The following is a 25,536-nucleotide window of genomic DNA, read 5'->3' on the forward strand; positions in this document are numbered from 1 at the left end:
GATTTTCTACATAAAAGATCCTGCTGTCTTTGAACACAGATCATTTCTTTCCAGTTGGGATACCTTTTTTCCCTCTTGCCTCATTGGTCTGGCTAAGCCTTCCTACCATGGTGAATAGAAGTGGCAGAAACTGTATCCTTATCCTGCTGTTGGTCTTTAAGGAAAAGTTTCAGTCTTTCGCCATCGAGGATGTTAGCTGTGGGCTTTCCCCACAGGGCCTGCATTGTGTCAAGGGAATTTCCTTCTATCCCTGGTTTGCTGAGCGCTTCTCATCATGAAAGAGTGTTCAATACTGTTAAATGCTCTTATGCATCAGTTGAGATGGTTATGTTTTTTTCTTCTATTCGTGTGATGTATCTCACTAGTGGATTTTTGTATGTTGAACCATCAAGCGTACATTCCAGGAATAAATTCCACTTGGTCATGGCATATAATCCTTTTATTTTATCATCTATTTTTATTGAGGTGTCATTGACATATAATATTACAGTAGCTTCAGGTATACAAAATAATGATTTGATATTTGTATATATTGCAAAATGATCCCCAGAGTAAGTTTAGTTCACATGTTACCAGACATAGTTACAATGTTTTTTCTTTTGCTGAGGATTTTTAAGCTTTACTCTCTTAGCAACTTTTATTTTATTTTTGGATTTTATTTACTCATTTTTAGAGAGAGGGGAAGGGAGGGAGAAAGAGAAGGAGAGAAACATCGATGTTTGAGAGATACATCAATCAGTGGCTTCTCACCTGTCCCCACATGGGGACCTGGCCAGGGACCCAGACATGTGCCCTGGCTGGGAACTGAACTGGCGACCCTTCAGCTTGCAGGCCGGCACTCAGTCCACTGAGCCACACCAGCCAGGGCCATCTCAGCAACTTTTAAATACGCAGTACAGTATTATAAACTAGAGTCACCGTGCTGTACGCTACTTTGCCAGGACTTACTTATTTTATAAGTGGGAGTTTATACGTCTTGAACCCTCCTTAGCCCCCCCCCATCTGTCCCTGCAAACCACCGATCTGTTTTCTGTATCTATAAGCTCAGTTGTTGTTTTTTTAAGATGCCACATACAAGTGAGATCACACAGCGTTTGCCTTCAGCTGCCTGACTTTCTTTACCTCGCATAGCGCCCTCAGGGTCCATCCATGTTGTTGCAAATGACAAGATTTCCTTCTTACCATTTGGCTAAATAATATTCCACCGTGTGTGTGTGTGTTCTTTCTGATGTGCTGTCGCATTCAGTCTGCTAGAATTTTGTTGAGGATTTTTGTATCAGTGTTCCCAAGGGAGGTTGGTATACAGTCTTCTCCTGCAGTGCCTTCGTCTGGTGTTGGCATCAACAGAATGCGAGTCTCCCATTTCACCCATTGAGACTCAGCTTTTTCCTCCATAAAATGGGAGTAATAACAGAACCCCCTCTCTACAGGGCTGCTGTGCGGATTAAGTAAGAGAATACACTCACAGTGCTTCAGTAGGGCCCAGCTCACCGGAAGTGCTCAAAATGCATTAGCTACCAGTGACGGTAATAAGAATAGAAACGTTCCTCTCCTGGTGGGGCAGCTCAGCAGGGCGGAGCTTACACACTCAGCAGGGCGGAGCTTACACACTTGGCCTATGTCGCAGCAGGACTCTGCCCGACAGCAGCTGGTGGCCGTTGTCCGTGTACGAGGAGGGAGCCGGTGGTCCTCTCGGGCAGAACTAGGACGCTCTCTCTGGGCCTGCCATGGCAGAACCACATTCCATTTTGCAAAGTCATTCAAAACGTTCTGCTGCCTTTGCTTTCTTAGTAATGGCCTGACAGCTTTTAAAGAACTAAAAGTAATGAGGCCTGGGAAGAGAAAGGCCAAAAGGCAGCACATAGAATTTCTCTCTTTGGCGGGTCACCATGGGTTCGTAGGGCGCCAAGGTCAATGGGAATAGTGGTGCAGACGACGTGCGTGGCACTTCCCAAAAAACGAGTAAGTTTTAGTGTTTCTGAAAAATATGTGTAGAACTGTTTTAGGTTTACGGGAAACTGAGCAGATGGTGCAGAGTTCCCAGGTGTCCCCTGGCCCAAAGCTCACGTAGTCTCCCCCGTTCCCAGCATCTCGGGTTAGTGGGGCACGTTTGTTACAGCCAGCATCGATGTGTCATTATTGTTCACTAACGTCCGTAGTTCACGTCAGGGCTCACTCTCTGTGCCCTGCGTCCTGTGGGTTTGGACGAGAGTGTAACGGCTTGTATCCAGCACAGCGGCAACACCACACGGAGTGTCCACTGCCCCCAGATCCCCGTGGTCCACCTGTTTGACCCTCCCCTCCCCTCCCCACCTGCGCCCCGGCAACCACTGGTCTCTCCACTGTCTCTAGTTTTCCTTTTTCCAGCACGTGCTGTAGTTAAAATGATACAGTGTACACCTTTGCAGATGGCCGTCTTGCACTAAGCAATGTGCGTCTGGTATTCCTGCCTGTGTATGTGTGGCCTGGTAACTTATTTCTTCTTATCACTCACTGTATTTCGTTATGTGGGTGTAGCAGCTGCGTTTATTCCTTTTAAAGGGCATCTTGGCTGCTTCCAGTTTGGGGCGATTATAAACAAAGATGCTGTAAACATGTTTCCAAAATACATGAGTCCTAAAACTCAACAATTAAAGAAAACTATTTAAAAATGGGCGAAATATCTAACAGACACCTCACCAAAGAAGATGTACAGGTGGCGTATGAGGAGATGCTAAACATCAGATATCGTGATGGAATTGCAAATAAAATACGGAATATCTCTGCATTTATTCAGATCTTTGATTTCTTTCCTCAATATTTTGTAGTTTTCTCTAGGTAGACTGTACATATTTTGTCGGACTTACATTTAAGTACTTCATGGTTTTGATAATAATGTAAATGATGTTGTGTTTTTAATTTCCAATTTCAGCTGTTCATCGCTGGTATATAGGAGAGCAAGTGACTTCTTTGAAAATTGATTGTGCTATTACAGTTGTCCCCATTTTTCCCCCTTTGCCTCCCTCCACCCAGAACCCCCGACTCCCTCAGGAAATCCCTCCACCATTGTTCGTGTCCATGCATCATGCACATAAGTTCTTTGGCTGCTCCATTTCCTATACTGCACTTTACATCCCGTGGCTGTTCTGTAACTACCTGTTTGTACTTCTTAATCCCCTCACCTCTTCACCCATTCCTTCACACACACCTCCCATCTGGCAACCATCAAATCGATCCCTGTGTCCATGATTCTGTCTCTTTTTAGATTCAGTTGTTGGTAGATGCGTATTTATTGCCATTTTATTGTTCATAGTTTGGATGTTCTTCTTTTTCTTAAATAAGTCCCTCTTACATTTCATAGAATAATGATTTGGTATTGATGAACTCCTTTCGTTTTTTCTTCTCTGGGAAGCATTTTATCTGCCCCTCAATTCTAAGTATCTTTTCCAGGTAGAGCAATCTTGGCTGTAGGTTCTGCTTTTCATGACTTGGAATATTTCTTGCCAGTCCATTCTAACCTGCAAAGTTTCCTTTGAGAAATCAGCTGCCGTCTTAGGGGAATGCCCCTGTAGGTAACTAACTGCTTTTCTCTTGCTGCTTTTAAGATTCTCTCTTTATCTGTAACCTCTGGCATTTTAATGGGGTTGTGTCTTGGAGCGGGCCCTTTGCATCCATCTTGTTCTGAATGTGCTGTGCTTCCTGGACTTGCAAGTCTACTTCCTTCACCAACGAGGGAAGTTTTCTTTCATTATTGTTTCAAATAGGTTTCCAATTTCTTGCTCTTTCTCTTCTTCTTCTGGCACCCCTATGATTCTCATGTTTGAGCATTTAAAGTTGTCCCACAAGCTGCTTACACTGTCCTTATTTTTTTTAATTCTTTTTTCTTCTTGTTGTTCTGATTGGTTGTTTTTTACTTCTTTATGCTCCATCCACATCATTGATTTGATTGTTGTCTTCATCCGCTCTACCGTTGTTTACCAGTAAATTGTTCTTTCTTTCAATTAGTGAATCCTTTGTTTCTGACTGCATCTCTTTTATGCTGCTGAAGTCCTCACTCAGTTCCTTGTGCATCCTTATAACAGGGTATTTTGAATTCTGCATCTGATAGATTACTTATCTCCTTTTATTTTTTAGTTCTTTTTGTGGAGTTTTTACCTGTTCTTTTATTTGGGCCATGTTTGTTTGTCTCCTCATTTTGACAGCTTCCCTGTGTTTGTGTCTGTGTATTAGGTAGAGCTGCTTTGACTCCCTGTATTGGTAGTGTGGCCTAATGTAGTAAGTGTCCTGTAGTGCCCAGTGTCACAGCCTCCATATCACCCAACCTGGGTACTTGAGGTGTGCCCTCTCTGTGAGCTGAGCACTCCCTCCTCTTGTAGTTGAGCCTTGATTGCTCTTGGCAGGTCAGTGGGAGGGATTTACCCAGGCCAGTCAGCTGCAAGGATTGGCTGTGACCACTGACCATCAACCTCCGCCCTCTGTGGAGGATCAGCTGGGCAGGGGCAGGGTGATGGTGCTCCTAAGAGGTCTGTAGCTGTCCACTGGGTGTGCAGGCCCTGGAATCTCCCAGGTGGTGCAGGCCAAGGTCAGCCCCCACCTCTGCTCTGCCTGAGCTATGAAGCAGTCTGAGATGGCTGCTGCTTGTGCTGGATTTGGAGATTCCAGGCAAAGCCAAACTGTGGATCTAGGCTGGTTGCTGCTATTGCAGGGTCTGGGGCCACTTAGCAAGGGGAACGGGGGGCTGGGGGCTCACTGAGGTGGCCTGTTGCTCGTGCGAGGGGACTTAGGAAGTTGTGAAGCAGGAGCCGAGACGAGCCATTCTCTTTTCTTGGTTAGTCTGCTAGAGGCTTGCCGTTTTATTGACCTTTGCAAGGAACCAGCTTTTGGTATAATTGATTTTTCTCTATTGTTATCCTGCTTTTTATTTTCATTCATTTCTGGTATAATTTTTATCTCTTTTCTTCTGCTTGTGTCAGGCTTTTTTTTTTTCCTTTTTCTTTTTTTCCTCTTTACCTTCACCCAAGGAGGAAGAGAAATACCTGTGTGAGAGAGAAACATCAACTGATTGCCTTCTGCACGTGCCCCAACCGGGGACCAAACCCACAACCTGTGCCGGGTTCATGTTGCTCTTTTTATTCTAGTTTCCTAAGACAGAAGCTTAGATTGTTGATTCTTACACCTTTCTTTTCTGATAGATGAATTCAATTTTATAAGTTTCCTTCTAAGCATTGCTTTTACTGCATCCCACACATTTTGATAAGCTGTATTTTCCTTTTCTTAGTTCAAAATCATTTTTCTTTCACCTGAGACATCTTCTTCAACCCATATGCTGTTGAGAAGTGTGTTATTTAATCTCCAAAAAGTCTCGTATTTTCCAGCTTTCTGCTGTCTATTTCTAGTTTAACTCCATTGCGATCTAAGAGAATACTTTCAATAATTTCTGTTCTTTTCAACTTACTGAGGTATGTTTTGTGGCAGGGAATGCAGTCTGTGTTTGTCAAGTTCCAGGTGAACTTGAAAAGGACGTATACTTTGTTGCTGTTGAGTAACACAGTGTGTAAACATCAGTCACCTCCAGCACTGTGCAGTTCGACTTTATCCGCACTGATTTTCTGCCTGCTGGATCTGCTACTGATGGAGGGACGCTGAAGTCTCTAACCATCCAAACAGATTTGTCTGCTTTTCCTCACGGTTCTATGAGTGTTGGCCTCACGTAGTTTGATGCTCTGTTGTTCAGAACGTACACATTAAGGATTGCTGTATCTTCCTGGAGAATAATGGGCCCCTTTATTGGCATGAAACACCCACCTGCATCCCTGATAATGTTCCTTTCTCTGGAGTCTGCTCTATCTGAAATCAGTATAGCTACTCCTGCTTTTGTGTGTGCATGTTTCAATATTTTGACTGCCAAGGTATTTGGCAGAAATTTGCAAAGTGAGTAAGAGCACAGACATTTGAATCAGGTAAACCTGGGTACAAGCCAGGCTAGTCAAGCTGGATGACTTTGGGCAAATTTAATATGATTCTGTGCCTCAGTTTCCTCATCTACAAAATGAGGAACTATCCCTTTGGATTATTGCAGAAATGAAACAGGATTATTGTGGCAATGAAGCATCCAGCAAATTTTCTGGCATGCAATGTTTAATTATAATCTATTAAGATAAGCTCTTATATTATTATACAATACTATAATAAAGCTGTGTGATATAAGCTATTATATTAATATAAGATATTGTTTATTGCTATGTTATGGGACTTCAGTATAGATTTGGAAGTGCAAGTAGTCTTTGTATGAAAGTTAGATGAGCCCTGGCTGGTGTAGCTCAGTGGATTGAGCATGGGCCTGTGAACCAAAGGGTTATTGGTTCGATTCCCAGTCAGGGCACACACCTGGGTTGCAGGCCAGGTCCCCAGTAGGGGGCGCTTAAGAGGCAGCCACACATTGATGTTTCTCTCCCTCTCTTTCTCCTTCCCTTCCCTTCTCTCTAAAAATAAATAAATAAAATCTTTTTTTTAAAGAAATTTAGATGAGGCTCTGTGAGAAAGTAAACTTAGAAAATAATCACACAGTCCTGGGTGTGGGTGTCCGGACACTCACAGGCAGTGTCCAGAGAAGGTAGAGAGAGGACTCCACAGTCCAGGGTCCCGACACCAGGGAATGCGGTATTTCCCGCTGGGTGCTGAGTGTTGCTCGCTCTTCTCACTAAACTGAAACTACAGAGGAGCCTTCTGCCCCCACTGCCAACTCACAGACACACTGGGGCCCTTTTCTTTTCAGGAAGCATTGTCACGCCAGGGCCCTTTAGTTAGATACATTTTAAGAAGTAATGGAAATAACTAACCACGTAGGGAATCACTAATCACACGTGCAGAGTAGGGGAAACAGAACATGTGCCCATTCAGGCCCCCCTGAGGTCCCTTTGCCTCTGACTTGCCTGATTCCCCACCCAGCACACTCGGGTGCCTCTTCTGGGTCTGGAGTCAGGGAGAGCACACAGCCCAGCTCCATCACGTACTTGCTGTGTGACCTTGGGCAAGTCACTTAACTTCTCTGACCCTCAGCATTCCCTTTTAAAATGAGCTTTGTGGTGAGCGTTCAGCCAGGTGAGGCGCTTGGCACACTCCCGCACCCAGCGGCACGGCAACTGTCAGGGCCGCGAGGTTACCCTCGTTTCCCTGGCTCTGACCGCCCCTCCCCCATTGCAGTCGGCGGACATCGACAACCATCACGCGCTCATCGAATATAACGAGGCCGAGGGCAGCTTCGTCCTCCAGGACTTCAATTCCCTCCACGGCACCTTCGTCAACGAGTGCCACATTCAGAACGTGGCTGTGAAGCTGTTGCCCGGAGACATCCTGCGGTTTGGGTCTGAAGGGCTGACCTACGAACTCGTCATCGAAAACGCACCCTCAGTGAGTCCGGCGGAGTCGGGTGGGGGTGGGGCGGGGAGGGGAGGGTGGGCAGGGGTGCAGAGTGGTGTTGCCTATCTTGCACCCGAGGCTCAGATGGAGCCAGAGGTGGAGCCGGTTCAGTGCGCATCACTCTGACTTCACGCTGCGCGCAGAAGTGTCAGCTGGAAAGTTGTTCTGTGACGTTCAGACCCGTCCCAGTGGGTCCTGCGAGGGGCGAATCCTCACGCCCTCTTCTGGGCATCTGTGGAATTACACACAAGAGTTTTATAATGGCCACTGCAGAACTCCAGGATTTTTCCTGCAAAGGTGAAGCTTGGGGAGGGCGGATGGAAAGCAGGCGTGTGCTTTTGGAAACTCGGAGGTGGAGGCTTCCCTTTTAGACAGGTCGCACCCTGCAGCGTCCTACCTTTGTGATCTCAGCCAGGGCTCTCTGTGTGCCTGGCCTTCTGAAGAGCGTGCGGCGCCGAGAATAATCTGTCTGTAAAGCCTGTAAGTCCGTGTCCAGCCTTGAGCGCACACTCAACACACGGCAGCTGTCATTGTGACCCGGATCAGAAGTGTTCCTGGGTCCAGGGCCTAAATGTGGCCCCAGTCCAAGCAGAATGTAACGCAAAGCTCGCCCACGAAAGCTCAGTCACGAGGAACCTATGGTTCACCAGGGAGGCAGGGTAGCCCAGTGGTTGGTGGCACAGGCTTGGGTCAGCATCCCAGCTCAGCTGCTTGCTTACTTCACGCGCTCTTGAGCAAGCCATTGGACCCCTCAGGACCTCGGTTTCCTTGTCTACCAAACGGGGCCATGACAGCAGTGGCCTTGCAGGTGAATCCCAAGGGCTGAAGGAGATGGTTGTCACTGCAGCGCTCCCTGCACATCACCTGTTCGTGGTGAACGCACGATTAATACCTGTCACCCGTGTCCCAGGGGCTCACTCCCCACCACCAAGGATGCTGCATGCACTGAGACCTCCGAGGCTTAAAATTCTTTCTGGGACGAGGCTGAGTATAAATAAGTGAAATTTGGAGGATCTGGACAGAGTCCTGGGGTGCGGGGCTCATAGGCAGCCCTAGATAGAGACTCCAGGAAGGTCACCAGCATCCCTCAGGCCGCCCAGGCTGTGACACCACATCCATCACGTTTGGCTTTGTGAATCTGGGGCAGTTTTTCCTGCTGCTGCTCAGCTGCCTTTTCCTGTTGGACCAATTTTAAGCATGTTTGCTCTTGGGGTGCACCAGGGTCGGCTGGCAGCCCTGAGGAGGGGCTCCTGACCCAGAAGGGGGTGGACCCCATCAGGGGTTCTTAACACAGGTTCTGAGGACCCCCACATCACCACCATGTGTGGAGCAGACCAGCAGTGCAGGTCCCTGGGGCTCACCCAGGCCCGAGAATTTGGGGTTGCCAGCTAAAACACAGGCCACCCAGTTAAACTTGAATTTCGGATAAGCAGCAAATAATTGTTTAATATAAGTACAGGGTCTGGCACAAATAAAGCCCCCTTTTTATCACAAAATCATACGCATGTAACTCTGCAACATAACAATATCACACTCAAGCACACTGTGTGACATTTTAGGTGAAATGTTCAAATGAAAACTATAAATTATTCCGCCCATATCATTACCCTGCCGGCCACACTGGAGCAGGAGTTACTCTTGCCAGACCCTGTGTGTCCCAAATATTGCAAGGGACCACTTATGCTATAAAAAAAATATGGGGTGTTTGTCTGAAATTCAGATTTAATGTATACTTTATGTATATATCTACCTATTCATGTGTTTATTTATACAAACCTGGCAACCTTACACACACACCCTGGAATCCGGGCCCAGGAACATGCATTCCCACTTGCTCCCTGGTGATCCCCACGCAGCCCCCCCGGACAGAAGGGAAACCCGGTTCAGACTGTTTGTGTGGCGTGTTTACAGGTTTGCTTGGGAACCAGAGCCACTGAACCCAAGTTTGGGAATTTGGGGTCAGTGTTCCTCTCACATGTCCTATTACAAGAATTCGTCTGGAATGTTCAATAAAATGACCAGTTCCCAAGCCCCCTCCCTGGGGAACTTTCACTTCATGGCTTTCTAGTGGGGGACCAGTAATACCTGCATTTTTTAATACAAAGATCGTCATGGAAATATTATTTACAGGAGCCGAAAATTTGAAATCGGAATGCCCATCCAGAGGGGACGTTGCTTAATGAAATACGAGGAGTTCGTTCCCACAGGACAGCTGTGCTGCTGTCTTTAAAAACAGCTTCATCGAGATGTAGCCGGCATACAGTACACTGCACGTGCTCGAGTGTGTCACCGGATAGGCTGTGACACGTGTGTGCACCTGGGAACACGTCCGTCACCCCCACAGTCTTCCCGTGAATGTGGCATTTGTTTGCTTTTAGCAGCTTCATGGGGTAAAACTGATACAGTACAACCTTCGCCCACTTTCAGCGTGCGGCTCGGCCAGCGTGACTGCGTTTACAGAGCCCTGCGGCCCACACCACTGTCCCCCCCAGAACATGTCCGTCCACGCCAGCCCCCCAAAACAAGGCCTTGCAGGCACTTGGGGGGGGGCTTTTGTTTTTAATTTCTTTCATTGTGGTGAAGTGCACATGACATTGACCATCTTAACCATTTAAGCGAGCACTTCAGTAGCACTAAGTGCATTCACATCGTTATGCGGTCATCTCCAGATTTTTTTTTTGCCTTTCCAAACTGAAACTTTGTTCCCATTCCATTAAACCTCCCTCTTCCTTCACCACCGCCAGCCACCATCCTTTCTGCCTCTGTAAATCTGACTGCCCCAGGAACCTCATCACACAGGGGAGCTCTGACAGTGTTTGTCTGTCTGTGGCCGTCTTACTCCCCTTCGCATGACGTCCTCAAGGTTCATCCATGCCATAGCGTTGTCAGAATTTCCTTCCTCTGAAGGCCCAATGACATTCCACTGTGTGCACAGACCATGGGTGTTCATCACTCAGTCGTCAGTGGACACTCGGGTTGCTTCCGCCTTTTGATTATTGCCAGTCAGATCGTTATCGAGATGGGGGTACAGATACGGAAGGGGCCCTTCATTTTAAGAGGCGCGTCTTCCGTCAGGGAAGTGTGGGAAGCGTGACAAAGAGCTCTGACCTTGACTAGAGAGGAAGAGGACGCTCTGGGAAGAGAAACCAGTGGGGTCGCAGGAGGAATCCCGGATGTTGACGACACTGTGCTGAGCACTTCACCTGCTTTCCCTAGTTGCATGCTTACAATAGCCTAGGAGGTAGGTTCCCTCACAGTCCCCACTTCACAGACGAGGAATCCACAGCTCAGAGAGGGTAAGTCGTTTCCCCAAGGCCACACAGCTAGTCGATGGAATTCAACGCTGTCCCAGCTTGTGGATAAAGGAGGGGAGAAAACCATTCAGTCTGACGCCAACGAGAGTGGTATCACCGGCCGGTCTGCAGACAGAGCGAAGCACTCTTTCGTGGTCACGTGAACACACACAGATTTCTTGCACTCCAACTCCTACATGTGGTAGCATCTCACTGCTTTCCCCGAGTGACTACAGGCAGCTGCGCAAATGTCCCCTTGGCCTGCGCCCCCCCCAGCCTTTCCGGGGAGGGGCTTTCCCTGCAGGACCCCCCCCCCCCATTTCAAAACCGCTCTTGGGTGTCCCTAGGTTGAGAGACGTTTGTGCACGCACCCTCTAAGCTCTCATTAATGGAGGGGCCCTTCGTGGGGCCTGGATGATGGCGGCCTTGTGACAGCAACACCTTCCTCCGGATGCCGTTTCCCGATGACCCAGACCTGGACCAGGTTGGCTGCTGTGTCCTTTGAACGTCTCCACCCTTTGATTGGGGGTCAAACAATATCACCGCTTCCGGGCTGTGGGACCTCGGGCAAGCCCCTTAACCTCTCTGAGCTTCAGTTTCTCACTCCACACTGTGGGAGTAAAGGTGCTCCCCCCGCCCCATGGTTGTGCCAGGGATCGGTGAAGCCACGTATGTTAGGCACACAGCACAGTCCCTGGCGTCCATGTGCCTTCGCTGCATGGCGGTCCACAGCTGTGACGTACCAGTGTTTTCTCACAAATAGCAGAGCCCGGGACGAGCGCTGCGAGGGGCAGTGTCTGCTTCCCCACCTTCTACCCGGCCTCTGGGGCTTCCCAGCAAAATGCATGTGTGCAAACGTCCTCGATTTCTTTAGGGTGTCCCCTTCAACCCACGCCCTTGACAGGGCTAGAAGCAGATATCAGTGTGATAACACAAAGAACATACTCTGAAAAAAATGGATCGTGACTTCCTGAGTAAATCATTGATTGACCTGTGTTTGTCTAAGCTGATACAGATTCAGCAGTGGGCACGGTCACGGTTGATCCAGGTGCTTGACAGCCTGCTGTTTTACAGAGAGTGTAGAAGAAATCAGGAATATAACATATGCTCCCTCAAAAACAAAACATGAAAACCAACCAAGCAATATACCACAGATAACAGAAGGGGGGGAGAGAAAAGAAAGGGCATTAGCATGTTTTTTTTCCTTTATTTTTATTGTTGACACTACTACAGATGTCCCCACTCCCCCGCCCCTTTGCCCGCCTCCCCCCGCCCCCACGTCCCTTCTCTCCTGCCACCACCACACTGTTGTCTGCGTCCGTGGGTCAGCATGTGTGTTCTCCGGCTGACCCCTTCGCCACCTTTCATCCAGTGCCCCCTCCCCTCTTCCCTCTGACAGCTGTCAGTCTGTTCCATTTTCACTTATGTTTCTAAAAAAACAGACTTGTCAATAACTGACCTTGACCCCAAGCCCCATCGACACCATAATGTGGGCACAGCCCAGAGATAGCTTGCAGTGTGACTCCTGTTTTCTCTCCCCCCTCCCTGTTTCCTCGTAGTTACCAGCAGTAATGTCTGAGGAAACCTTGACCTTGCTCACCTGTGACAGAGCAGGCCTGCTGACTACAGAAAACCAAGTTTAACCTTCCAACTAAAGCCACCCTCCATCCATAAGCCTTAGAGGAAAACGAAACTTTAATTTTAATGTTTGAACCCAAATTACCCTTGAAAGTCTCTGTGGCATTTACACACCTTTGGCGCCTCCCCCTTTAGGGACCCTGTTGTTAGGAGCTCCGTGTGCTCCTGTCTGAGCCACCACCTGCTCTAGCCAGCCTCACCAGGCTGAGCGGCTCAGGGCAGAACCCCAGCCGGAGCTCAAAACCAGCTTCCTTACTGGCCCCCCCGTGTTCACAGCAGCCCATTCCCAGGAGCGAAGAGGGGGAAACACCCCGTGTGTGGATGGATGCTGAACGGATAGAATAAACAGAATGCAGCACATGCACACCGCGGAGTATTATTCAGCCTTAGAAAGAAATTCTGACACAGGTTGCAACACGGACGAACCGTGAGGCCAGTGTGCATTGTCACCGACAGACAAACACTGTGGAAGCCCGTGTTATCTGAGGCACCTGGAGTAGCCAGGTCCGCTACTGGCTGGACTGGGCTACAGCCTGCCGCAGAGACAGGCTGGCAGAGTGGTGATTGCCAGGGGCTGCGGGAGGGGAAATGGGAGTGGTTTAGTGGGACTCGAGTTTCAGTTCTGCAAGATGAAAGCATTCTGGAGATCTGCCCTACAGCACTACTGAACTACATACCGTACTTCAAAATGGCTAAAATGCTAAGAAGTTTATTATATGTTATCGATCACAGCAAACAGCTTCCCTCTCTCCGTGTCTCAGCTCCACTCCCTCCCGCTGGCTACATTCTCAAGTCCCACAAGGTCACTCCAGATCCAGGTATCCAGCCAAGTCTCTCTGGGTCTCCTCGGCTCTCATTGGATCCCACGTTCCACTGCTGAACCAATCACTATGGCCAGAGAATGTGATTGGCTGATTGCTTAGCCCCGCCCACAACAATGAGTGGAGCGAGGGAGTGCGGTTCCCCAGAATCTCCCAAGAGCTGAGTAGGTACCCGCCTGTCCACTACACAAGTGGAGCACTTGAGGCATGCGACGTGACCCCTTTCTTTAGCACCTTTGCAGTCAGTTGAGGGCGAGGCACATATACCTGAGCGCCCAGCATGAAAGGGAATTCCTCCACCCTACCAGTAGTCTCCAGGCTTGTTGTCTAGCAGGTGGGGGTAAAACACATTAGAATTTGCCCCTCATCACCTCCAGCCCATGCATTCAGTAAGCCTTTACCAAACCAGTGGGAAAAGGTTCTGGGAGTTATTGAGGCAAGACAGCCCCAGAGGAGGGGCAGGGAGGGGCAGGGTGGATGGAGGCCAGGAGCAGCTTCGGAGAGTCAAGGAAGGAAGGAAGCACAGGTGGAGAGCCTGCGATGTTACCATGGAGAGAAATCCAAACCTGCAGGAGGGTCACAGAGTTCTGGAGCACGGCCAAGCCGGCTCCTGAGACAGGCTTAAAGTGGGCCAGTGTCACCGTGAAGGCTGGGACCGACGTCCCCAGGCAGCTGGAGCTTGACTTCCCTCAACACTGTTCCCGCTCTCTCCAAAAGGGTCTTCAGGGGGACTCTTGACTTGCCTGAGACAGAGCGTCGCTAAGGGATCGGTCAGGAGCCCGAGTCAGCGGAGGTCCCTTCCGGGAGGGTACAGGAGGGCCTGTCCACCGGTGCTCCTACTGTGGAAGCGCTCTGTCCCGATTCTCACTGTGCGCCTCTGAGCTCAGACTCCCTCCCATCTGCAGAAGGAGAGATGAGACCCTGGGGAGAATCACCAGGTGGCCCTACATAGGTGGCAAGCCTTGGGACCCAGCTTCTGGCTCGGAACTGTGTTTTTTCTGTTAAGAGCATTGGGAGAGAGAGGAGGGGAGAGAAAGGGAGAGAGACAGACAAGAGAGGCTGAAAGCAAAAGGAGAAAAAAGGAGAGACAAGGACGGAGAGAGAGAGGTCATCAGACCTTGACCCCCATCCCCTCTCTTAGCCACACAGTAAAACAGAGATAAGAAGCCCCGCCCTGAAGGGCTATTGTGAGGAATAGATAGTGACGTGCAATAAACGATAATTATTGTTTAACCACTAGACACAGGGAGAAACGGGCATCAAGCATTAAACCAAGACAAAAGCCAGGTGTCGGCGCCTCTCACCTGGCACCGGCTTCTGCCTCTGCCCGGTTAGATGGGTTTTGATGTGCTCTCCATCCTAAGTAGCTACAAACATTTCCCCGAGGGTCAAAGAGCTTCCCTGGCTACATATTTATGGAGCATCTGCCCAGAATCAGAAGTGGTGGGTGTTGAGGGTCAAAGGTGGAGAGACCGTCGGGGTCCCTGCTGTTCCAGAGCTCTCGGCATCAGGGGATGGGTGGGTTAGAGGTGCCGGAGACACAGGCAGCGTGGACAGAAGGGACACAGGCTGTGGGGTCCCGGCGAGCTGGGCTGCCGTCGAAGGGCATTGTCATTCATGGTTCCATCTGGCACTCGAGGGCCTGTCTGCGAGTGCCAGGCGTTTGTTCTGGGTGCTGAGGGTGCTCAGTGAGCAAGATAGACGGGAAGGCCTTATCCTCCTACAGGGGACGTTCTGCCAGCTCAGCAGCTCACCAGCAAAGCTAGGAGCATGGGAAGGTCACCAGGTCTCACTCAGCCTCAGCCTCATCACAGAGGTCAGGTGAATTACATGAGGTCGTGCACCGGGACCTCTCGGCAAGGTGCCTGGCACGGAGGCCGCACCCAATAAATGTGGTGCAAGAGTGTGCGGTGCGACCCACAGCAGGGACCACTGCCCCAAACTCGGGGGGAGTCAGGCAGGGCTCCCCAAGGGGAGTGACTTATAAGCCGAGACCTAAGGCTGCAACTGTGTGGCTGGGACACAGGGGTGGAGACCACCCCAGCTGATTGCAACCTCCCCTGACCCTTTTGTCTACCCTCGCAGGCCTCCTTCCCGTGGGTGAGGGGCCCAGCGCCTTGGCCAAAGCCACAGCCCCCTCAGGCCGCACAGCAGCCGAACCAGTCGCCCTTTCCGCCACGGATGCCCTTCCACCCCGGCATCTGGCCAACGCCAGTGCAGAAGAGCTGGTCGCAGGGCTTCCCCCGGCCCACCCGGGCCCCGCCCGCCTCCCACAAGCGGCCAGTGAGTGCCAGCGGGAAGATGTTCTCCTTCGTGGTGGATGGCACCTACCCATCGCCCATCATTAGGCAAGGTATTCGCAGGCGCTTCCACGGGTGGCTTGGGGAGGGGCTCACAGCCTGGGGGACAGGTCTGGCTGTTGGCTCATTTTCTCTGATTCTAAAGTGGGACATGGTCAGTGGTGAAAAAAAAATGGTAAGAAAACAGTCACCCGATCCCCCCTGTGGACTGTTGGGTGCAAATCCCTCTGGACTTTGTGCTCTGCCCATGTCGGTACCTCTGGGGGGCTGGGGGGGGATGTCCATACAAGTGAGTGTACAGGAGGATGTAAATGTATACACTTGGACTCAGGGGTGCAGAAATGCCCTTGCCTTAGGAGGCTTTTAAATACTTCATCACCATTTTACAGGTGAGAGGAGCTGAGGCTTATGGAGGAGAACTCCTGCCCCAGAGGTGACAGATTCAGTCTCACCTGAGGTTTTCCCATCAGATTTAAGGCTGGTGGTACTAGTGACTGTCAGCCACAGCCTGGTCACTTCGGGGACACACAGCCCTCCAGGTCCCTTCCCCCGTGCCCTCCCCCTGGGAAGGCCTCATGGCATCTGGGGGCGAGGCCTCCTGCGTGTCCCTGTCCCTCAGCCTCACCAGCGTCACCAGCAGGGTAGCTGGGCTGGCTCAGTCCCTGGCGTTTTCTCCATGGCTCCTGGGGTCAAGGTCCTGTCCTCTGTCTCTGAGTCCCAGCCCTGGCCGCCTCTGAGTCCCCGGGTCACTCGGGAACATTCGCCCTGTCACATCCCTCGGCCATGCAAATACTGATTATCACTGTGAAATGCACAAATGGAGAAGTAAAGGTCATGCCTCTCTACACTTCACATCATCATCACCGTCGTCGGATGAGCCCTCAGGCACCTGCCACCCGGGGCAAGGACTCACTCAGCCACTCCCCCCAGTACTCCAATACGGAAACTCTCAAGCATAGAGCAGAGTAAAAAGAGTGTTTCAGGGAGCCCCGTCCAGTTCTGCTGCCCACAGATTGCTGTGCTCTTCGTCGCGTCTGTCTGTCCGTTCTTCTGTCCGGCCTTCAATCCTCCTTAGTTTTTGATACTTTTCAAAATAAAGTGCACACACCTGTCATCTCCCCCCTATATATTTGAGCATATATACCATTAACTAGAGTTCAACAGTTTTTGTCTCTTTTATGTAAAATTAATATGCAACATATATTAGGTATCAATGGCTGCATTAATAGTCTCCCAAAATGTAGCAGCCTAAAGTAAAAAAAAAAAAAAAAAAAGTCTCATATTGTGGGAGGAACGCCAACCCGCAGAATCCTCCCGTCCATCTTGGATGGTAAACAAGTCATCCTGGACACAGTCTTGCTGCTCCGGCGGGAAAGGGGGTGGCAAGTCCCTCTAGTGGGGAACGCCCCGAGCCCTTCTCTGAAACGGCTTTTATCGGGAATGGTGTGTGTAGGGGTGCACAGCATGCATGCATGGCTCATCAATCAGTGTCAAAGGCCATGGTCACACAGACACAGGTGTCATCCAGAGATAACAGCTGAGGGAGCACAGAGATCTGCCTCAGGTCAGGGTCTGTGAGTCATGCTGACGCCAGAGGGTCTGCAAGACGTGTTTCATGAGATAAGGAGCTCACTCCTTATGCCCGGACTTAAACATCCGGTTTATATCACCAGGGCCATACAAAGCAGAACACGCCTCCAAGGATACAATGTATTTATCAGGCCTGATTCCCATGGGAACCCTGGGTCACACCAAGGGTTGGGTCATGTCTGCCACCTGCATTACCTGGTTTTCCAGGGGGACTTGCTGGTCGCTCCCAGGGCTTGCTCTCTCGTGGGGCCATGGTCTCGGAAACCACACAGAGTGGCCCCCAACATTACATAGTGTCTGTAGGTTGGGGATCCGGGAACGTCTCAGGAGGGCGGCTGTGTGTGTTGCACAGTCTCGAGTCAGTTTGCAGTCAGGCTGCTGGCCCAGGCTGCCGCCCCCTGAAGGCTCGCCTGGGGCTGGAGAGTCTGCTTCCCAGATGGAGCATGCACACGGCTGTCGGCAGGAGGCCTTGGTCTCGCACCACAAGATGTCTCTGAAAAGCTGCTGAGTGTCCTTGTGACCTGGCAGCTGGCTCCCCTGAGCGAGTGATCCAAGACGGCAAGATGGGAACTGCAACATCTCTCGTGACCAAGCCTCCAAAGTCGCTCTCTGTCCCTTCTGCAAATCCTGTGGGTCACACAGTCAGCCGTACCCAGTGTGGAGAAGAGGACGCACGGGCCTGAGTACCAGGGGGCAAGAACTACCGGCCGTCATCTCAGAGGCTGGCTACGACACTCTGCCCGCTGGTCCCCAGTGATGCACCCCCTCCCCAGCCTCTCCCAAGGCCCCCAGAAGTCGCACCTCATCACAGCTCCAGCTCGAATTCCAGAACCTCATCCAAATCGAGTCCAGGTATAGATGGGGCTCCCGGGTGTAGTTTCTTAAGTTCAGCGGCAAATACCGCAGGTTGCTTCCCGGCAACCTGAAGACCCGTGGACCACAGAGACCAGTTGTCTGTCCCTCGCACCCAGCGTGCGTGGGAGGGACAGACATCGCGAACCGCTGCGGACACTCCTCTTGCAACAAAAGGAGAGAAACAGGAAACATGCGGGAGTCGCCGGCCCAAAGCAGTTCTGAAATCCACCCAGAAAAGCGTTAGCAGTTTCTTGATTAGGCTTCAGCCCCACACTTGCCCAGGCGTGACTGACCACAGCTCTGGGTTCCACACCCTGGTCCCTGGGTTCTGCCCTCGGAGTCACCCTGCCCTTTCCATGACAGGTGTCGCAGGCCCGCAGCTGCACAGGGTTGTCATCTGCTTCCCACCTGCGGGGAGGAACTTGGGAGTCCGAAAGCTGCTTTTACTTTTGTGAGTCTGTCTCCGTCCGTCCGGTTGGCAGTGGTTCCTACTGGGGTTCACCCTCTTCGGCCAAAGCCGTGCCCACATGTTTCTTCTGAGCTCTCCTTCCACCATGGATTAGATACTCCTGTTCTAGAAAATCTCAAGTAAACAGAATCATGTAGTATGAGTTCTTGTTTGAAAGGCTTTTTTCACTCCATACAATATTTTTGAGATTCATTCTTTTTTTTTTTGTCCTCCATGTTTGGAGTCTGTTCCTTTTTATTGTGATATTTTTAGTTTGTTCTTTTATTCGTTCCTGTTACAGGAACCTATTGAGAGGTTTTCTAATTCATTCTTTTATTGCGGGACTCACGAGCTCCTTTTTTTTCTTTCTTTCCTTGTGTCACTCGGCCATTTTAATTTTCCCACTGCAACCAGTGGGTGTCGCCACCTGTCTCTCCAGCGTCACGTTGAACCTGGGGCCTCTCTGTGGGGTGTAATTCCCCTCCAGGAGGAGCAAGAGGAGTCCTGTGGCTTAGAGGCCCTCACATCTGCCTGGGCTTTATTACTACAGCCCCCCCCCCCGCCCCACACACACACATCTCATCTGTCTTCAAACTCACCCTCGTTCCCCTGACTCTCTCTGCCCTGCCCCAGGGAAGGGCTTTCCTCTTTGCATGGTAGAAACTCCCCAGTGTCAGACTCTGGGTCTCTCTGCTCCATGCTTTGGAGCAAACTCTATGCTCCAGTCCTCCAAGCTGGCTCTGGATTTAAAAAAAAAAACACCTATGTTTTTAGGGTTCTAAGAAAACCCTTGCCTCTCTTAACAAAGCTTGGTTCTTTGCCCTGGCCATTATGGCTCAGTTGGTTGGAGTGTTGTCCCATACACCAAAAGGTTGTGGGTTTGATTCCCAGTCAAGGACGTACCTAGGTTGCAGGTTCAATCCCCAGTCAGGGTGTATACAGGAGGCAACCAATGGTGTTTCTCTCTCACATCAGTGTTTCTCTGTATCTCTCTCCCCACTTTCCTCTCTCTCTAAAAACATCAGTAAATATATTCTCATGTGAAGATTTAAAAAATAAAAATACCTCAATATTTTTGTTTTGGGTACATGTTGAAATAATATTTTTATATATTGCATTAAATAAAATATATCATTAAAATTCATTTCATCTCTTCTTTTTACCTTTTTTATGTGACTACTGGAAAAATTAAAATCGCATGATGTAGCTGGCGTTTTTAGCTGGGGAGGTGGAGGGGGGCACGGGAGGCTGCTGGAACAGGTCCATGGGGTTCCCTTCAGTGGCCCCCTTACTCTGTTCAGCACTTACCCCTCCTGCCACCGGAGAGGCAGCTGCCTCCAGAGACTGGGGAGGGAGACAGAAGGAGAACAGAAGGGAACACGGCTCCAGACCACATTAAAAGAGCAGTGTCAGGCGGGGACGGGACGTGACCCAAGGTCCGGCTGCCCCAGGTGGTGTCTAACTTTGGATGCGTCTGCCCCGCGGGGAAAGCACGTTGGGCACAACCGAGAAGGGTCTGCTCCTCTCACCCTGGAGGGACATCACCGGCTCTGACGTGGGTCAAGGAAAAAGTGTAGAATCAAAATGAACAAAGGATTGAAAAATGCCCACAACTGCGATGGGGCGTGCTTCATGAATGGCTCGTGGGAACACTCATTAAGGCTTCATTACCCTAGAAAACCATAGATTCGATCTCTCACTTCACAAAGAAACAAGCATGCACCCATAAATCACAGTCGGTTGGAAATTTAAAATACAGCGCTCCGAGCCCAGTGGGCTCAAAAGCAGAAGCACAGAAAGCCTTTCAAAAGTCTCTACACCAAAAAAAAAACTCATTCGGTGCCGATGCGAAGGCACTGGGGTCTGTTTGCTGTGAGACAGAGTGGGGTCCCCAAACCCAACGATGCCAGAGCCCCTGGAGGTCATTTAAATGGCCCTGGTAATACTGGGGTACATTTGGGGGGGGCTCAGTTGGTCAGAGCACCGTCATCCTGTAAACCGAAAGGTCATGGGATGGAGTCCGGGTCAGGACACATGCCAAGGTTGCAGGTTCCATCCCCGGTCAGAGCGTGTGTGAGAGGCAACCGATGGATGCTTCTCTCTCACGTCGATGTCCCCCCCGCCCTTTCCCTCCCTTTTCCTCTCTCTAAAACCAATAAGGCTGTCCTGGAGTGAGGATGAAAAATCAGGAAAACCAAAACAAGTATCCATCAAGTAGATTCTAGTTAAATACATTCAGGGACATCAGTGCAAGGACCACAAAGCCACTATGAAAAGAACGCAGTATACCGATCAGTACTGACAGAGGGGAGGTATCTTTGATGTATTGTCAAGTGAAAAAGCAAGCCGGGGGAAAATCCCTGCAATATAACACATTTCTCTTGTTTTATTGCAATAAAAATAGCTAACATTTCATGCTAAATGCTAGACCAAGGGCAGGAAGCTTTCTCCATGAAGAGCCAGAGAGTGAACATTTCGGTTTTTGTGGGCTATCAGGTCCCTGTCACTGCTGCTCAACTCTGCCGTCGCAGTGGGTTCAGCCACAGACAGTGTGCACATGTGCAGCTGTGGCCGTGTTCCAATAAAACTTTATTCGCACAAACAGGCAGAGGGCCAGATTTATCCGTAGGGTCATAGTTTGCCAGCCCCTCCTCTACCTCATCATTTCATTAGATCCTCAAATAGCCCTTTATAACAGAAGCTGTTAGCATCCCTAAATTGTATATATGGAAATTTAGGATTAGAGAGAGGAAATGACCCACCCAGGTCATGGGCTCCGATGTGGCACAGGAAAAAGTGCGGAGAGAGACACATCGGAGTGCACCAGCACAGCTGACACTGGGGAGGAGGACCGAGGCGGTTACACCGCTCGGCAAAACAGATACACCGCTTTGTCGCTTGTTAATTACATAAGACGTAGGACAATGAATGGGAAGATTAGTCTGAGAAGATTCCTTGGGACCTCAGGGAACTCACGCTCTCCCCCCTGCTCTCTGTTGATCTCGCCTTAGTGTGGACCAACGCCGATGAACTGTCGGAGCAGTCGGGGGCCGGGGGCCTTCCCGGGGCAGGCCCTTCCGTGGAGGTTTATGTGGACCAGGACCTGGGCCCGCAGGACAAGGTGAGGAGGGGGCTCGGGGTGAGGACAGAGCGGCTGAAGCAGCAAGCAGGACCGTGGAGGGACTGCCACTGACTCTGGTTCTAGAAGGGTTCCTTGTACTTACTGCTTCCAAGGAGCCACTTCTCACTGCCAGGACATCAACCAAAACTTTGAGAACTGCTCATTTTATCCCGAGGAACAATATCTGCACCCACAATGTGTTGAACACCTACTGTGTGCTGGACCGTGTCCTAGGCACTCGACAGGCAATTAACTCGTAAATCTTCACCATCTACAAAATCGATTTTTTTCACCCTCACTTCACAGAGGAGGGAACTGGCGCTCAGAGAGGTTAAGGCACTGGCCCAAGGTTGCACAGGGTGAGGGGCAGTGTTGGAGTTCAAACCTAGTAACTGGTCAGCCGCGAGGGATGGACGGTGGTGGGGAAAATCATGTTTCCTGGCAGGAAGAGGCGAGCACTGAGGTCTGAGAGGGCTGAGTGGGAAGAGAGAGCCAGAGAGGTTCAGTGCGTGAAACAGGATCGAAGCCAGAGCAGGCGAATCCAAGCCATCCTGGGAATGGTCCAGGTTGATTTCCCCCCTAGACACAACCTGAACGTGATCCTGAAAGAAGCAGTCGTGAGGTGTCTTGCTGTCCTCGAAGGCCCAGGGTGTGGGCCGGCAGCCCTGCTCGGAGTCCATGAGGAAGGGAACCACCCGGGGTTCTGATGAGACTCGGGAGGTTTTGACGCGGGTGCCCTGGGACCAGACTTTGAGAAATGTGGTAGCAAGGTGAGAAGCCGGGCTCAGATGGCAAATTGGTTACCCACTGCTGTATAACAAGCCACACCAGCACCTAATGCCTTAGATCAGCACTTCCTTATTTCCCAGGTTGACCTGGAAGGTTCCGCTGTCCCCTGGACTCACTCGTGGAGCCACAGGCGGCCGATGGCCTCTTAAGACCTTGCGTAGACAGTGCCCAACATCAGCTGTTCAAAGCAGGGCGGGCCCAGATGGAGAGGGCGGGGGAAAGGGACTCCACCTCTGGAGGGCAAAAGCTGAAAAGCATTGGGAGCCATTTTTCAATCCGCCCCAGCTGATAAACTGGAGATACAGTGTAACCACACTTACATTGTTTTTCTTTGTATGAGCCATTGATGCCCTGACTCGCAAGGACTCCTTCAACTACAAGTGACAGTGGACAAATTGGCTTAAGCCAAAAAACATAAAAGCCCTTATTGGCTCCTCTTACTGGAAAATGTAAATGCCTTCTGGCTTCAGGCATGGCTAGATCCAGGGGCTCAAATGATGTCATCACTACCCACCTCTCCCCTGTTGCCCTCAGTTTTGGCTTTCGATAGCAGGCCGGCTTCGCGTGCTGGAAAAGCCAAACTCAAGCAACCGAGGCTACACATTTAAAGCTTATGACCCCAAAGAAGTCGGATCCTTTCCCTCTGTAATTGACAAGCGACATCTCCGAGAAAGCTCCCCTGAGTCACATGCGCATGGGGCGGTGGGACAGGAAGCAGCAGGCTCAGGATTTCTAGCCTTACCAAAGCCACACAGAAGGGGGAGCTCTCCCTCAAGGAAGGGCGGGGTCCTCCCTCGAAAGCCAGAAACCACAGCTGGACGCCACACCCTGCAGGCTTCCTTAGACTCCAGCGCCCAGCACACGGCCTGGCACGTAGTAGCTGCTCAGTAAATGTTTGTTGCATGAATCATGAATGAGCACCTGGCTGAGCAGGGAGGCTTTGGGTGCCTTTCCATGGGGTGAAACAAGGGAGGCTGCCCGGGGTACAGAGCGTACGACACGCCCCTTGGCATCTTGCCACAAGAGACCCACAGAAAGACCCTCGGCAGCAGTGGGCCGTGCCACACAGGCTCCCCCGTGACCCCGTGCTTCCCTGGGTCAGGGAGCCGATAGATTGTGCGGCTGCTCCGACAGCTGCCCGGCCCGGAAATGGCAACAAGCTGGCCCGGAAATTGCCCACTTACCCCCGTCCAACCAGCGGAAAATTGTTGGGAGAGCAGAAATTCCTTTAAAAACAGAAATTCGGTAGCTGCATTTGCAAATCCATCTGGGAATTGGTTTTTCAGTCTTGAGGACATTTTATTGATGACTTCTGGTGACAAGTTCTGGGGACTTTTTTTTCCTTTGGGGAAAAGCCTCCCAAGTTCTTTGGCTGCAGAACTTTTTCCTTCAGAGGGATGGAGGACTGGGCTAATTATACCTGTGGGGAAAGGTGGCCAGGGATTTTTTTTCCACCCAGAGTTCCCACGAGCCCACATAAATAAATCACCTTTCCTGCCTCATTTACCTTCCAGATCCCGTTTCCTGAATAAATTTTTACGTGAATAACCAAAAGAGGCAGGGAATACCAGGAGAGTAGAAAGAGACAGGAAATATTTCAGCATATATTACGTTTTTTGAAGTTAAAAAATAGCCTTCATTATAAGCAGAATGCGGTCGAATAGCATGTCATTTTTCTAATTACCTTCCCTAGGTCCCCAGTGTATTGGGCTGAATATTATAAAGTTAAAAAATATAGGATAAATAAACTTTCTAGCAGCAGAAGTTCCCAATAGGATGGTGTTCTCAGTACGAAAGTATAATTTTTAGGAGAAAGGAACGTTTTGGTACCTGTGAGGCATAAAGTGTCCATTCACAGGAGTCCAGACACAAGGGGATCATTTTAGCCAAACTCTTGTCTCCGTGAGGTTTTCCAAGTGACCGGGAGAGCCTTGAACGCCGGCCTCCCCGCTCCCCCGCCTGCCCTCACCTCTCACCTTCCAAAAACAAGGGCGCCACTCTTGCCACTCTTCCCCTCCCCCCCCCCGTGCGTGTCTGAGTGGGCTTCGCCCTGCCCCCAGGCCCGCACCTCATAAAACGTCCCACCCGGCCCCCACGCAGGACGAGCTGATTCTGCTGCTGGGGAAAGAGATCACCCGCCTCTCGGATTTCGAGCTCGAGTCCAAGTACAAAGACGCCGTGATCTTCAGCCTGCAGACCGAGCTGGCCAGCCTGAGCCAGAAGCTGCTGGACGCCACCGCCTCCAGGAGCGAGCGGGCGGCCTCGCAGAAGTTTCCGGGTTCGGGTGAAGACGTCGACGACCCACAGAGAGAGATCCAGAACCTGAAAAGCCAGGTAGGACTCTGAGACGAGTTGACCGAGGCTTTGGAGGGAGGACACAGGGGGACAGGTCTCAGGTGGGGCCTGAGGAAAGCTGGGGGGAGCTGCCCAGAGAGCCAGAGAGGGGTGGTCAGCACAGCGTGGCGGGTAAGAGCACCCAGCCCCGAGGTCAGAGACTGGCAGGCTTCTGGCCCAGCGAGAACAATAGGGACTCCGATGAAGCACCCTCCGTGTGCAAGAGCTGGTGCAAGTGCTTTAGATGCAATAGCTGGTTTGGACCCCCCAGTGCTCCGACGTGCGTACATTCCGCAGATGAGAAGACCGAGGCAGCCTCGGAGACGCCCAGGAAGGGTTGCAGCCGCACAGCTGGTCAGCACTGGCGGTACAACCTGAGTTCCACGCCGACCCCACGCTCTCAGCCCACTCTAATATTCCCACCCACCTCTGTCGCTTTGGTGACCACCTCTCACACCCACCCCCTGACCCCCTAGCCAGAAAGAGCCATGGGTGGTTCACTGGGGAGGGGGAGACTGGACCCCCCAGGTTCCTAACACCAAGGCCTTTACCGCATCCCGAGGGCAGCTGCCGGCTCATTCCAGAGGAATTTCATCACACAAAAATTCTCCACCCGGGGTTTCTGCACTTACCAGAAATTACAGAATTTCTGTTCTTCCTCTTGAAAATGAGATCCAATGTTTCTTTTTTAAAAGAACTACTTTAAAATTGGCCACAGATCATGTCCATAAATTATAGCTCAACCGGGTTGATGAGAAAAAGAAACTGGCCACTGATGAACATTGGCCTCCGTGCGCAGTGCTGCAGAGAACCTTGGTTTTTCAGGCCCGGGGCTGCTGTCCTCCAGTTCCGTTAACGCCTTCCCCTGCTACAACCAACCCCAGGTGCACAGTGTCCATCCTAGACACGGTGCCCGAAGAGGAGCAGCTTAGGCTGTGCGTGGTGAGCC

The 25,536-nt window shown here is 50.8% G+C and overlaps 1 protein-coding gene across 10 annotated transcripts in view; it reads left to right on the plus strand.

Annotated features, from left to right (window-relative positions):
* FHAD1 (forkhead associated phosphopeptide binding domain 1) overlaps nucleotides 1–25,536 on the plus strand; it is a 113,461-nt gene that overhangs the window by 14,536 nt on the left and 73,389 nt on the right. For 9 of the 10 annotated variants that reach the window (XR_004903070.1, XR_004903071.1, XR_004903073.1 and 6 more), the window contains exons 3-6: nucleotides 7,183–7,389; nucleotides 15,236–15,503; nucleotides 21,355–21,464; nucleotides 24,354–24,587. Coding sequence is in view for 2 of the 10 variants with exons in the window: in XM_028513170.2 (XP_028368971.1) it covers nucleotides 7,183–7,389; nucleotides 15,236–15,503; nucleotides 21,355–21,464; nucleotides 24,354–24,587 (819 nt within the window). In the remaining 8 variants the exon portion in view is untranslated. The remainder of the gene's footprint in view (nucleotides 1–7,182; nucleotides 7,390–15,235; nucleotides 15,504–21,354; nucleotides 21,465–24,353; nucleotides 24,588–25,536) is intronic. The other variant, XR_004903077.1, reaches the window with a different exon arrangement.

Source organism: Phyllostomus discolor, chromosome 5, assembly GCF_004126475.2.
Source record: "Phyllostomus discolor isolate MPI-MPIP mPhyDis1 chromosome 5, mPhyDis1.pri.v3, whole genome shotgun sequence".
NCBI lineage: Eukaryota > Metazoa > Chordata > Mammalia > Chiroptera > Phyllostomidae > Phyllostomus > Phyllostomus discolor.